The sequence below is a fragment of the Brachyhypopomus gauderio genome, chromosome 14, assembly GCF_052324685.1.
Source record: "Brachyhypopomus gauderio isolate BG-103 chromosome 14, BGAUD_0.2, whole genome shotgun sequence".
In the NCBI taxonomy this organism is placed as follows: Eukaryota; Metazoa; Chordata; class Actinopteri; order Gymnotiformes; family Hypopomidae; genus Brachyhypopomus; species Brachyhypopomus gauderio.
Window position 1 is genome coordinate 13,113,262 of NC_135224.1, and position 14,752 is coordinate 13,128,013.

Below are 14,752 nucleotides of genomic sequence, written 5' to 3' on the forward strand. Positions count from 1 at the left end.
ATGCACTGCAGAAAAGACGGCCGCATTTACGAACTACGCTTTGAATTAATGCATAAATCTGTCTTTTGGTGTGGCTTAAACCTCTCAAATGAGGCGATCCGCCTTCCACACTCTTTTAATGAAACGTGAGTGTGTCAGTAAAACAGACTTCATTTCACTGCCTTAATCCTCCGATTATTTCCATTAGTAACATTCACAGTCATCACAGCTGAAGCGCTAAGTATTGAGGGCTTTTTCGCCTTCGACATGTTAATAGGCTGTATTAGCTACCTAGTTGTATGAAATAGGACAGCGAAAATAAGAGCATGTGTCTTTCTGGGAGAAAAGTCTGGAAACATGATGCAGCAGCAAATCGTTTCATTGGAAAAATCTCGCGAGCACAAGTTGCACTCCGCGCACGAGTGAGGTCACAACATCGCGATATTTCACAGTCTTCGTCGCCATTGACTTAGCTATATACGGGACGGTGTGCTTCATGGCGGTGGCGGTTTCTGCGGTAAATTGTGTTTTAATACATATTTGTCTGGCATTCGGTGTAGGAATACATATCGCCTAACCGTATTTATATATACTTAAATATATTTACGTAGAACAAGCTATGTTTGGAGAACTTAAGCTTATCCCGCTACTGTTCGCGAGCGGGTTTTTGCTCGTGGCCTGCTGCTCCGCGAGACTTTTTTTTTTTTTGCCTCGCGTGCAGCTGCTAAGCTCAGTTAGCTCGGTTAGCTCGCTAAGGTTATTACACTTACACGGCTGGCCGCCACGCAGCCTGCTTCGAATATTTCATTGAAATATAACTTTCAGGCCTGAAGGGTGTCCTCTCACTACGTACACGTTTAAACTAGTGGGCGAGTCGGCTAACTTCCTCTCGCGTCTTTACATTGTCTCCCCGATGCTAGGCTAGGCGGCTCCCTCAACTTTGCCGTTCGTGTTTTCACGCGGTCGCGCGCACGTCGGTTTTAACGCCGCTCCGCCAACGGCCTTTCCGTCGTTTTAAATCGTATCAGCTGCTCGGTTCCATAGACGTGGTCCCGTGTGGCCGGCCGGGCTACACGTCCGAGCTGAGCGTACAGGAAAGCGGCTAGCGGGGCGGAGAGGGCCGCCCGGCGTGGAGAGGGCCGAGTACTCGTACCAAGTACCGGTACCAAACCAGCGACCGGTTCATTTGAGGCGGGTTGTGCTTCAGCGGAGACCGGACGAGGGCTTACCCCACACATTCATTAGTGCTCGTGCCCGCGTCCTTGCGCGTTCGCGCTTCATCGAAGTAGCGGACTACACTAACTGGGCCATACGCGTATTTAAGTATTTAGAGTATTTTTTGAGTATTAAAGCTGGGTGTTTCCTGTTTTCTAAACTGATGGATGCACTCTTTGTTTTTCCAGACTCAGTTTTGAACACACAAAGCTCTCCTTGTGCGTTATTTCTTCAGTGAACCCTGCATCAGGACACCTCAGCAAAGAGCAGGCGCTAGGTAAGGCGGCCCGGCCACCGCGCGCGCGGAGCGGCACGTGTAGACGCGCGTGTTGAGTTTGTCTGGCAGGATCAGCGCTCCCCCTCTCCTCGTCCTCCTCCTCCCCATCTCCTCCTCTTCTGGAGAGATCCCTCAACATATCCAGAAAACAGCGCTGGGAAAAGTTAAGCATCTCAAAAGAAAGATTTAGCCTAAGGTCCAACAGTGCGATATTCTGTATACTGTCAGCTGTACCAAGTTACCCTGTTTAGTCAGTGTTGTAATTCATTTTGTCAGGTGCATGTAGCTTTAAAACAAGTTTGCACATTTTCATGATCTGAAGCATCACCCAAGTGTGCCATGCTTGTAGTATACTAGTTGTTAAATAACTGCTAGCTAGGGGGCGCTAATGCACACAGGTTTTCTTGTTTTTTCACCATGCCATCTGTAATGGAGAGAGACTGCTTTCTTTTTTTAAGCCTCATAATCATCTTAAGCGTTCCTCTGAAGTGATATAAATGCTTTAGTAACGTTCCGTCTGTATTGGGATGGCATGTTGGACTTTATGTCCTGAATGTGTGAAGCATTCCAAGTTTGGATGTCAGTGTTCACATTGTTGTCTCCCTATCCAGTATCTCTTGTTCTAAGTAGGTTTGTGTTTTTTCTTTTCTTTATTTTTTTTTATTTCTTTTTTGTCGTTTCTCTCTGTGTGTCGTCTGTGCTGTAGAGCGTATCTCTTGACTGTACTATATTTCCAAAGACAATGGCAGAACCATTTGGGTTCAAACCTCCTTAAGGGGGGGCACTGCACCACTGGAGTTCATTTGAGCAAAGGTACCTCAGTTTTCTTCTGTGTAGTACTGAGTAAGGGGGCTCACCTCACCATACTTACCGTAGCATTCGCACTTTAAGGAAGTGGCTAGCGCCCCCTCCTGACCGTTAATCATTCTTTTTGTTTTTTCCTTTCTTTCTCCCTTTTCTGCTGAGGGGAAACGGTATCATGTACTACCATGACTGCGTGGTTTCCCCTTTCATAAACTTTACTGTCGCAGTACAGGCCGTGTCCTGAAAACAGCTGGGTGCTGCAGTTAAAATTCCCAAACCATAGACTTCATACATGTTAATGGCCTTAGCTTTGCAGTTTAATGTCTTCATACATTTCTAGGCTAGATTGCAGTCATGTAAATCACTTTTGTGAACGGTTCCAGAGCATGCACAGTAGTTTGAAACGTGTATATATATCCGCACGATATTTAATTAACATGAATTGAATATGTAAATTTTTTCTTAACATTAATTGGTGGGTCCGCTGTCAAAGCTTTAACGTGTAGCTTATTTTGTGCCTCCATCCTGAGTTGGGCTGTTGGACACGAGACTGTACTTGCTCTGAAATCAGGAGAGGGCCGTAAAGTTGAGTGTTGTGTAGCGCATGTTGCAGACGGCAGCGTGACTGGATGCGTTCACGCTCGGTGCTCACGTGTGCTCACTCTGTCCTCACGTGTTCTCCACAGGGAGGCGAGGCTCTGACGATGGAGAATGGACAGAGCACTGCCTCAAAGCTCGGCCTGCCGCCCCTCACCCCCGAACAGCAGGAGGCGCTGCAGAAGGTGACCCACTCGACACACCGGTCGTCCCTCTTCTTCACGGGCTCGTAGCCGCCCTTCTGACCGACCGCTGCATTTGTCATTTGTTTTTGTGGTGCAGGCAAAGAAGTACGCCATGGAGCAGAGCATCAAGAGTGTGCTGGTCAAGCAGCAGAGCATCGCCCAGCAGCAACAGCAGCAGCTCAATAACCTCCAGGTAACGAGCCACGTGAGCCGTCGCTAGGCAACGAGCCACGTGAGCCGTCGCTAGGCAACGAGCCACGTGAGCCGTCGCTAGGCAACGAGCCACGTGAGCCGTCGCTAGGCAACGAGCCACGTGAGCCGTCGCTAGGCAACGAGCCACGTGAGCCTTTTCATGAGACTCCACAGTCTCCATGTAATAGGCCACAGGTGTTTCTCCTGAGCGTCGTCTTATCCATGGACGTGCACGCGGGATGCAGTCATACGTGCGTTTGCAGTTTTTCTCAGCGGATCCACGTGCACACGTGGAGGTTATGATGTCTTTTATTGGTTTGTTTTTTTCTTCATGTGACTCTGCATGTGTTGACTAATCCTAGTGCACTTCTCAAGGTGATGAAGCCTGTGTAAACTGTAGTAGGGAGAAGTCATGGCTGTTGACCATTTTCTCAAGATGCATGTCCTTCCCACCCAGATCCCGAACTCCATACAGATGGCATCACTGAGCATGGCTGGTTTCGGAGATGCACTTTCACCCCTACAGTCGGTAAGCAAAGTCCTAATGTTCTTGATGTAGCAGCAGGGATGCGTTCTCCTCCATTTCTGGGCGTGTCTGTTGTCTGTCTTCTCACGTGCATCACGTCGGGTGGCAAAACCAGCCACACGTCTTTGGTGCCAGACCAGCTGTCAGTCACTGGAGCACTGTGGGTAGTGGGTGTGGTTGCCAGGGAAACGGCCTGGTGTCTGATAGCGAGGTGTTTTCAGGTGGCGGCCCAGAGGCAGCGGGCGCTAGCCATCATGTGCCGCGTGTATGTGGGCTCCATCTACTACGAGCTGGGCGAGGACACCATCAGACAGGCGTTTGCTCCCTTTGGCCCCATCAAGAGCATCGACATGTCCTGGGACTCCGTCACACTGAAGCACAAGGTCTGTGCGCACACCTGTACCTGTCTGTCGCTGGGTCTGTTGCTGGGCCCTAACCAGAAGCCCCGTTCTCTCCCTGCAGGGTTTTGCATTTGTGGAGTATGAGGTACCAGAGGCGGCTCAGCTGGCCCTGGAGCAGATGAACTCCGTCATGCTGGGAGGAAGGAACATTAAAGTGAGTTGAATTCGGTTTCATTATTTAATGGTGGCTTTTGTTTTTTAGCAGCTCTGTTACCCAGAGCAGAAATGTAGAAGCTAAGCAAGACCATCAGTGGTCGTCTCAAAGGGGGTGGATGGAGTTTAGATTACATGTATAACTTTAAGGGTTTTTGTTGTGTGAAATTAAATAATTAAAAAAACAGCAGCCCTGTTTGTCCGCGCTGACCTCCCACTGTGCCTCTTAAGGTGGGTCGGCCGAGCAACATTGGACAGGCCCAGCCAATCATAGACCAGCTAGCGGAGGAAGCGCGCGCCTTCAACCGCATCTACGTGGCGTCCGTGCACCCCGACCTGTCGGACGAGGACATCAAGAGCGTGTTTGAGGCCTTCGGGAGGATCAAGTCGTGCACGCTGGCGAGAGAGCCCACCACGGGGAAACACAAAGGATACGGTTTCATAGGTGAGGACCGGCGCCCCCTCTGGTCAGGTTGAAAATACATGTGTGCGGCTGCCAGCGTGCGGTCAGTCATGGCGGAATGCTGTTCTCTACATGTCTCACAGGGGTAGAGGAGGGTGGGGTTCCTCACATGCTTTCATAGTAAGTTTTTGTTTTTTGTTGTTGTCGTTATTTTTCGTAGGCTCAGTTGCGGACAGTTTGTGCCATAAGTGCTCTCTGGTAATTACACAGTAAATGACACGAGCTCTGCTAGCAGAATTACGCTGAGCGTTCGTGCAGGCCCGTCGGAGTCTCATGCCGCCGTGTCCCCCCCCCCCCCCTGCAGAGTACGACAAGGCCCAGTCGGCGCAGGACGCGGTGTCTTCCATGAACCTGTTCGACCTGGGCGGGCAGTACCTGCGCGTGGGCAAGGCCGTCACCCCCCCCATCCCTCTCCTGACGCCCACGACGCCCGGCGGACTCCCCCCCGCCGCTGCCGTAGCGGCCGCCGCAGCCACGGCCAAGATCACGGCCCAGGTGAGCCACCTTTGACCTCTACCACGTATGGCTAGTCAGGGAGTGTGTGCGTGTGTGTGAGCAGTGCTTCCTTTGGCACTAGATTCGTTGTGTAAAATAAGGCAGCGTGATTTTTCTTTTCTTTCTGTTTTAATTTTTGTTGTTTTTAATGGCATAGCAAGGCTAGTGCAGAGGTGGTGCTGTGTGTGAGGGCTGTGCTTTAAGTCAGATTAGCTGTTGAGTGGCATGAAGAGTCAGTATGACACAGCATTACTTAAATGAGACAGAGACTTTTATATGCAGAAAGATAACATAGCGTGTAAACTCCAAAAACAGATGGCATGGAATCTTTCCACTCCGGAGAATCGGACAGAAGACTTCCTCAACTGTCTGGTAAATCCTTCAGGCAATTCTGTTCCAAGCACGCTGGTGCCTTTTTGTTTTGTGTAGATTTATAAGTGTGGGGGAGGGACTTGTCTTCAGGACCTCCAAGTGATGCTGACAAATCATTGTGCCAGTCTGCCAGATAGAGAATGTTAATTGGACAGTCACGTAATTACTGGATGTTGATTGGGCGGCTGTAGTTCCAGGTGTCTCAAGGTCCCAAGTAGCCCTCGTTTCTAACAGTCAAAGGCAGAATTATGTCATTTGTTGAACGGGGCTCTTAGGATCTTGAAGCGTTACCTGCACATTCTGTTTGTTTGGTAAAGACATGCATGTGTTCAGGCTTAACTCCTCATTTCATAAGTGGACGCATCAGGATGTCCACTTAATCTGTAACATTACATTTTAGTCCTTACAAACTGTAGATAAAAAACTTAAGTTAATTGCTGTGGATTTCATTTTCTGGATATTCACTGTCATAGTAATTTGATCAAGTCTGGGCTGCAGCATTAACATGTTGCCATATTTAAATCTTGTGAAAATATAGTCAGTGACTTTGTCCTGTGTTCTCATACTTGTCATTTAAGTATACTGAAAGTTAAAAAAAAAAAAAAAAAAAAAAATTAATAAATTAAAAAAAAAGGGAAGTAACTTTAAAACGAGTTAAAAATGTACACGTATGATTGTTTAATCTGAACAATTAGACTGATTTGGTTCTGTTTTGTCTGGGTGTTCTGTGTCTCTTGGCTTGGGCCTGGTTGCATTTGATTATACAGACAGTAGTGAAGTAATACCTGGCAGTGGCAGCTGTATATGCTGTATATAAGGGCAACGCTCCTATGTGGCCAGGTGGGGGCGCCCCTCACTCCTGACCCAGCTGGGTGGGAGGGTTCAGCCAGGAGGGGGCCACACGGCCGACCTCTGTGAATTATGGTGAATGATCGGCCATGAAAATGGAAACTGTTTACAGTGCAAAGCAAAATTTGAGCAGATTTACTTGGATTATTACATGGAACTGGTATATAATGTGGAGGTGGGGGTGCATATGTACATTAACATTTTCATTTTTATTATATAAATGAAAGCAGATCAAGGCATGATTGTCTGTGCATATTTGCTAATCCTGCACGCTGTTGCTTTGCCGTCTGTTCAGATCCATTTAGCTGTGTTGAGTAAACCATGTTTACTCTTCTGAACATAACGCACCTACACTATGTTAATATTTTTAGTGTTGCCAAAATCATTAATGTTTGGTTCATCAATAATTCACCTTACCTGGGTGGAATGTCATTCTCTGATTGGGTGAGGACAATTTACAGAAGAGATTTAAGTTTTGCACACCTGATCTTGTTCGTTTAACCCACCCTTGTGGTGTAGATTCTGAGAACCAGGTGTGTTCCTCAAACCAAAGCCTGCATCTGGCTGCTGGGAGCCGTTGCCCGTCAGAGCCGTTGAACCCGAGACTATCGTAAGCTCACTTCAGCAGGACAAACGTCCCGAGGGCTTCAGGCTAGAAGTGAGGTGACCAGCCTGACACTTTGGCAAATGAAGGTTATATGGATGCTTGGCTCGTCGGCGTGTCCCACAGGCTCCGTGTTTGTAAGGGGGCTTGTGTGTGACGGAGAGGCCACAGCCTCTCCAGCCGTGTGTAATGGTAGTTCATGGAAGTAGACGTTCCAAAATGGCGCAAAGTCACACAAATTGGCCTTTGTGACTGAGGATGTAATGACGGAGGTGGACAGCAGAGGGCACTGTTGCACTGAGTGCGTCATTCTGCATTTCACTTCTGTAGATGAAAGAACAAAAGGTCCGAAAGGCTTAAACGTTTGCCCAGGTTTACAAATATCATCAGTGAACATCAGAGTTTGAGCAGATGAATGAACAAAATAAACCTGCTGGCAAAAACAAACTTAATTTTGATTAATGCTAGAGACGTCGGCTGTAGACGCAGCCACCGAACAATATTTGCCAAAATGTCAGTGCTGCCCAGATGTCGCACCACGTCTTTAACACAGCGACTTGTATGCAGCCGGCCCAGGTCTATCTCAAACGCGTGTGTGTTTGCGCACGTGTGTCTCTGTCCTGTCCCTCGTCCTGTCTCGTCTACGTCACTGTGTGTGCTAGCTAACGGGCGCGGTCCGGGCGGTGTTCCTATATGTTCCCCTGTGTTGTTGCAGGAAGCCGTTGCGGGTGCATCCATCCTGGGGGCGATGACGGCGGGCTCTGTCAACCTGCCCCAGCAGCTGGGCACCATGCCCCAGGCTGTCATGGCTGCCCAGGCCCCAGGGGTCATCACAGGTAGGCCGTGGGTCCGGGGCCACTGCAGGGCGCTTTGAGGGCCTAGTACCTAGAGTGTGTGTGTGTGTGTGTGTGTGTGTGTGTGTGTGTGTGTGTGTGGGGCATGGAGGTGGTGTGTGTTGCCCAGGTGACAGTGTAGTTGAGCACAGCAGACATGCAGTGTGTGTTTCAGATGATCATATGTTTGATTCCTTGAAGATTTGACCGATTTTTACACTCAGATTAATGTTGAAACACTGGCTATTGATGTTGGTGCTTTATCAGTGTAGTTTGCACCAACCCATAGTCTGATGAGGAAATGCAGTTTACCTCATTGTGCATTTGTTTCTCGAACCCTTCAGTATCGCAGTGTGTGCCACGCTAGTTTGTGCTAACCCCTCTCTCTCCCCCCCCAGGTTTCTGTTGTCTCCTACACATTACATAGTTTAACACAGCCTGTCGTGGGACCTGTCCACTAATAGATTCTCTTTTATTTTCTCTTCTCTCCTTGTCTCTCTTCTTTCTCTTTTTCTCCTTCTCTCTCTCCTCTCTTCCCCTCCCTGTCTTTACTCTCAACAATCGCCCTGACCGTGGCCTCTTAACCCCTCCCCTTTGCTGCACACTGACCATCCAAGTGTGAAGAGGACTGTTTCTAGCCCCTCCCCTCATAAACAAATCTCTCATTACCATTGGCCAGTGAGTCTCAGATCCTGTGTGTCTTTGTGGAGTTGATCTTGGTAACCTTTCATCTGAACTGACAGACATGAGGGGCAAAGGATTCTAAGAGCAGTGATGGGTGGTGTTCATCAGTCCACCCGGAGGAAGACTGAACCCCACCTTCTCCACACCACCTTCTCCACCCCACTTTTGTAAACCACCATTTAAGCGACTCCCTCTCTCTCAATGTCATGTTAAGCACTCGTGCTCCAGTAATGACTGACCATGTGTTCACAGAGGCAAGTAGCCAGTACTCATTTAGACATCTACATTGGTGACCTAATACCTCTGGTGCATCTGAAAGCATTTTTTAAAAAACGAGCTGAAAATATGAAGGAACTGGTCAGCTTGCCCTGCCTTACAAACGTAGTTGTTACACATATCTGGTCAATGTTCAAGAAATGCCTGTGAAAAATGTCATGTCTACAACCCCATGCATTTTTAAGGGAGTAGGATGATTTTAAGTTTGACAGTTGTACCGGAGCCCCAGTGGTCTGGCAAACAGCGCCACACCACACGGGGCTTTCCCAGAAGCCCCGGGGCTCCGTGCTGTCTCTCCCTCCCCTGATGGGCCGAGCGACCACACTCACCCCTGCCTCTCTGTGCAGGTGTGACCCCAGCGCGGCCGGTGATCCCCCAGGTTGGCCTGGTGAACCCTGTGCTGGCCTCTCCACCGGTGCTCTCTGCCGCGGTCGCTGCGGCGCAGGAGGCCAAGGAGAAGCTGGATAAAGAGGAGGAGGACGCGGCCCAGGACGGCACGGGCCAGGAGATGCTCAGCGAGCAGGAGCACATGAGCATCTCTGGAAGCAGCGCCAGGCACATGGTCATGCAGAAACTGCTGCGGAAGCAGGAGGTGAGTCTGCTGAAGCAGGAAGGGGGGCGGAGCTCTGCTGCTGAAGCAGGAAGGGGGGCGGGGTCTTGCTGCTTCTTCCATCCAGCACTGATGCATAGCACAGAACTGCCTTGTTCGTCCGTTAACCCCTAAAATGTAACGGAAGACCTACTCAAAGATCTCTACATTTGTCAAAATGAGCAGAATGTATAGCAAGATGCTATCTGCAGTGGTGGACAAAGTACACAAACTACACACTTGAGTTAATGTACAGATGCACAAGGTAAAACATTACTGTGCGTTCACACCGAAAGCGACGAGAGCGACACGGCGACCGGAAGTCATTAATTTTCAATGAGAGTGAACGACACCCAGCGACGCGACGCGAAGTGAGCGATTCGAGCGACGCGAACAAGTTGAGCTCGGCTCAACTTTATGCAAATGAGCAGTGACGCGCGGCGGTGACTACCAATCAGAAAGTATGTTTGCACCCTCCTCCGAAACCGCACCTCTGACTTTGGTTCCTACTGATTATTTGTTCCGATTGCAAAATGGAGGAGAGATTAATAGTGGCTGTCTCTGGATGTCCCGCACTTTACGATGTTTATTTTTGGAGGGAATACTGTTCATTTGTTAAAAAACATCTGCAATAAATTAGCGTATACCCTATTATTGGTTATGATTTTTTAAATTCCTGTTTGATCTTCGGGTCTGGGGTAAAAAGTAAAAAAAAAAATACATAAACATTTTAGGTTTATATACTATGTGTTTTATACACACACTATGTTTTATACACGCACTCCTTTATAATTGTGTGTCCTGTAATCAATAGATTAAAATAAATACTGCGTCCTGCTTTAAAAACGTGATTTGCATATCTGTCACGTGCTGCATGCAGGCGTGCTGTTGGACACGCCCCCACGCGACGCGATGCTGGCGACTCGGCGACAGAGAGCGATTTTATCGCTTTCGGTGTGAACGCACAGTTACACCAGTACAAGTAGAAGTCCTCCCTTTAGACTTCTACTAGAAAATACAAAAGTATTGGCCTTCAAATGTACATAAGTATTGAAAATTATCATAAGCAGAAAACACAAGCCATGTAATTTCTATTTGGTAGGACCAAGTGGTTATGAAGTAACTTTTTGCGAACAAGCAATATTTTGGTTAAAGATTTATTTGCAATTGCAAATCCAAATATCGATCTTGTTCTATTTGATGAATAAAATTAATATTTCCTGTATTTTACTGCACCATACAAATAGGATACAGAATAATTGTTATTGCAGAATACTTTAGATCATTTTAGCATATGCAAAAGCACAAAATTAAAGACAAAATATCAACTAGCAGCGACCTGCTAACTGTTTTAGCACCATGCTCTGCATGTAAAACCTACCAAATAGAATTTGTTTTCTAACGTAAAATGCTATGTTCAAATGTTTTTCACAATATCAATGCATTTAGCTGGAAGCTCAATATTATGAACTATGATAAAATAAGTAACTTGGCTAGCCACATGCTGAGTGAGTTGCTAAGGCAGTTTTCGGTTGAGTACTAACAATAGCCTACTTGGCTAGCTAGCTAGCTAAACATGTAAACAATGATAATGTCGCACTTATTTTAACATACACAAAGAAATGGTTTGCTGCTAGACATTGTTAGATTTCTCATTAAGTTAAATGACCAGTAGGCCTATGAAATTCTCTTACCTCTACATGCTTCCTTAAATTGGATGGGGAATTTTTGAAGGAAGAAATAGTATGATACTGAGGCAGGCAGAGAAGGCACTTGAAAACGAATGTCTTTTTTTCCTTGACTACCTAAAAAAAAAAAAAAAAAAAAAAAAAAAAAGGCCCATGGATTGTGTGGTGCATTACAATCAGTAGGGTGGTATATTTTCTTTCAAACTTGTATGCTGTTGCATTACCGTTTAACTGTACGCTGCTTGATGCGCTTGTAGCGCTGTTGAACCGAACACTGATTGGTGCACGGGCTTTGCGCTTCTTTTGTTTTGACGTTACTTTGTTACACATGAAGCCTGAAGTAACGACAGCTTTCACATGTAGTAGAGTAAAAGTTACAAAAAAGGGAAATACTTGAGTAAAGTAAAAACAAAAAAAAAACAAATTTACTTAAGTACAGTAACGAATTACATTTACTTTGTTACAGTCCACTAATTCTGACACATTTTAATGTGATTTTTAAGAAGGTTAATGGTACAGTTTTCATTTGTTTGGGGAGTCCAAGATGGAAGATTATTTGTTCCGATTGCAAAATGGAGGAGAGATTAATAGTGGCTGTCTCTGGATGTCCCGCACTTTACGATGTTTATTTTTGGAGGGAATACTGTTCATTTGTTAAAAAACATCTGCAATAAATTAGCGTATACCCTATTATTGGTTATGGTTTTTTAAATTCCTGTTTGATCTTCGGGTCTGGGGTAAAAAGTAAAAAAAAAAATACATAAACATTTTAGGTTTATATACTATGTGTTTTATACACACACTATGTTTTATACACGCACTCCTTTATAATCGTGTGTCCTGTAATCAATAGATTAAAATAAATACTGCTTCCTGCTTTAAAAACGTGATTTGCATATCTGTCACGTGCTGCATGCAGGCGTGCTGTTGGACACGCCCCCACGCGACGCGATGCTGGCGACTCGGCGACAGAGAGCGATTTTATCGCTTTCGGTGTGAACGCACAGTTACACCAGTACAAGTAGAAGTCCTCCCTTTAATGCTGTTGCATTACCGTTTAACTGTACGCTGCTTGATGCGCTTGTAGCGCTGTTGAACTGAACACTGATTGGTGCACGGGCTTTGCGCTTCTTTTGTTTTGACGTTACTTTGTTACACATGAAGCCTGAAGTAACGACAGCTTTCACATGTAGTAGAGTAAAAGTTACAAAAAAGGGAAATACTTGAGTAAAGTAAAAACAAAAAAAAAACAAATTTACTTAAGTACATTAACGAATTACGTTTACTTTGTTACAGTCCACTAATTCTGACACATTTTAATGTGATTTTTAAGAAGGTTAATGGTACAGTTTTCATTTGTTTGGGGAGTCCAAGATGGAAGTATTGATGGGGGAGATGGTTAGGAACTGGACTTCTTTCCCTCACGCACATGTGAGTACTCTGGAAATGGTCTAAGGCAGGGTAAAAATAAGAGCGGATAGCACGATTGGGGGAAAAAAAAGATTCCTAAAAAAAAAACACTTTTCAAAACAGCTCGCGGGCCATAAATAGATAGGCCGCTATTTGAGTATGGGGGGTCTAAGGTGTTGGTGTTTACACAAGTTTTAAAAAATCTGTTCCGAACACAATCTTTAGTTTTTTCTTCAAGTACTTCAGAAGTGCTGCTGTGCCCTGGTGTGGGCTTGTAGTTGGAGATGGATCGATACTTTTATTGATACCAAAGGGGACGATATGTTGTCGGTAGTGCTGCTGGCTGTTTGTAATGTGCTGCTCCTCTCCTCCAGTCCACGGTGATGGTGCTCAGGAACATGGTGGGTCCAGAGGACATCGATGACGACCTGGAGGGAGAGGTGACGGAAGAGTGCGGCAAGTTTGGCGCCGTGAACAGAGTGATCATCTACCAGGAGAAACAAGGAGAAGAGGAGGACGCCGAGGTCATCGTCAAGATCTTTGTGGAGTTCTCCGCAGCGTCCGAGATGAACAAGGCCATTCAGGCACTTAACAACCGCTGGTTCGGAGGTCGAAAGGTCGTTGCTGAGGTGTACGATCAGGAGCGGTTTGACAACAGCGACCTCTCTGCATAGACTTGAAAATGCGACCCTCCCTACCTTTCATGACCTTCCATGACCTTCCTCTTGCTTCTGTCTCTCACTTACAGATAACGCTGCTGGCCACCATTCACAGTGGTGCTGGCCTCTTTTTAACTTGTAATTATTTTTTATCGATGTTGATATTAATGTTATTAATGATCCCATTAGGGACAAAGGCAGACGTTCATGGTCTTGTTTGGGTTTTTTTTTTATCTTATCACTGTTGCCCACTGTGAAGGACTTGATATCTGGATATTTGTTTTGTATCAGTTTTGTTCCTTCCCCTTCTATTAGTTTTGATTTGGTTGCAACATTTTTATTTTTGGTTTTTTTTTTTTTCTTACCATAATTTACTCCTCAAAGAATTCATCATCTTGTTATAAAGCCCTTGGTTTCAAATGCCCAGAACAATAAATTCTTCAAATACAATTCTTTCGTTTGGTGGTTTCTAACTAATCAACTGACGTTTATGTTAAATATTAGAAAGGCAGTTAACACTGTTTTGTTTTATTTGTAATCTCTGATTCATCCTGAAATGTTGAATTTGTCAACACAGCAATACCATTTTCTCTTGAAATTGTACGGATGTTGTATTTTTTTGTTTCCTTGTTTGTCTAAATGCTTCATTGTGATTTGTTTGTGAGTGAGTGAGATGCAGAATATCCCCACATTGCCTATCTTGACTGAACATTTATTTTCGCTGCCACAAAAAATTTTATATTTTGGGTCATGCCATCTTGACCTCTATCCCCATCAGCTGTCCTTATTTTCATGTGTAGTTAATCCAGGTTTAAGTGTTGTAGGTCCATAATGGGGTTACATTATGATGGGCCTCTGCTAAACAGCTTCTACATACAGGACAGGAGAGAGACAGAGTTACTTCACACAAGTGTTGTGCAACAAACAAACGGTATTGTCATCTTGTGAAGTCCTGGAGTTACTTGAACTGACAAGGTTATGTATTATATAATCGTGGAAAGTGAACACCTTACATAAAGAACTGGAGCTGACTGGGTTTATAGAGCAAACTCACTCGACATCACAGAATTAACCAGGTGATGGGAGCAATCACACCGACTTGTTTAAACATGCTTTGGTGCATTTCAGCATTCTTAATGTAACTGTGGCTCTGCTAGTTCGACACACGACGATGATCATGTACACATCAGGTCTAATTGTCCTGAATAAAATGTAAGCATGCTGAAACAGTGGAACATAACGAACACACCCATGTTGTGTAACACATTTAACTATTTGTAGCACAAGTGATTCTGAAGTGTTGCTGCTGAAAGGTTTGTGAACTTGAGTAGTTTAGATGCTTCTGTTTTATCATGATTCTCTTATTTTATCATCAGCAGTGTTTGTAGGGTTGCCAACTTTTCAAAATCACTTGGGGGGGGGGGGGGGTGCAGCGCCTAAAGCGATCGATCACCAGTGGTTGGCGCCAGAGCGAACTAGTAACTCATTGAATCATAGATGT

The 14,752-nt window shown here is 45.7% G+C and overlaps 1 protein-coding gene across 6 annotated transcripts; it reads left to right on the top strand.

Annotated features, from left to right (window-relative positions):
* The first annotated feature begins 363 nt into the window (after positions 1–363).
* Positions 364–13,697, top strand: puf60a (poly-U binding splicing factor a). 6 transcript variants are annotated; one of them, XM_076972135.1, is made up of 14 exons: positions 364–496; positions 1,383–1,471; positions 2,178–2,284; positions 2,962–3,057; positions 3,155–3,250; positions 3,707–3,778; positions 3,997–4,158; positions 4,238–4,330; positions 4,561–4,774; positions 5,097–5,287; positions 5,603–5,659; positions 7,828–7,948; positions 9,253–9,497; positions 12,967–13,697. In XM_076972135.1, the coding sequence occupies exons 4-14, from the start codon at positions 2,980–2,982 to the stop codon at positions 13,264–13,266; spliced, it is 1,629 nt and encodes a 542-aa protein (XP_076828250.1). In that variant the 5' UTR covers positions 364–496; positions 1,383–1,471; positions 2,178–2,284; positions 2,962–2,979; the 3' UTR covers positions 13,267–13,697. The 6 variants fall into 6 exon arrangements, with proteins under 6 accessions (XP_076828250.1, XP_076828249.1, XP_076828248.1 ...); XM_076972134.1 differs by lacking the exon at positions 2,178–2,284; XM_076972136.1 differs by lacking the exon at positions 1,383–1,471 and having other exon boundaries at positions 472–496.
* The last annotated feature ends 1,055 nt before the right edge of the window (positions 13,698–14,752 follow it).

Excerpts from the sequence above, each read along its gene's own strand:
- puf60a (XM_076972133.1), top strand. The coding sequence starts at position 476 with ATGGCGGTGGCGGTTTCTGCG. Across the intron at positions 497-2,961 it reads TGGCGGTGGCGGTTTCTGCG|GGAGGCGAGGCTCTGACGAT; the intron begins GTAAATTGTGTT and ends TGTTCTCCACAG. Across the intron at positions 4,775-5,096 it reads CAAAGGATACGGTTTCATAG|AGTACGACAAGGCCCAGTCG; the intron begins GTGAGGACCGGC and ends CCCCCCCTGCAG.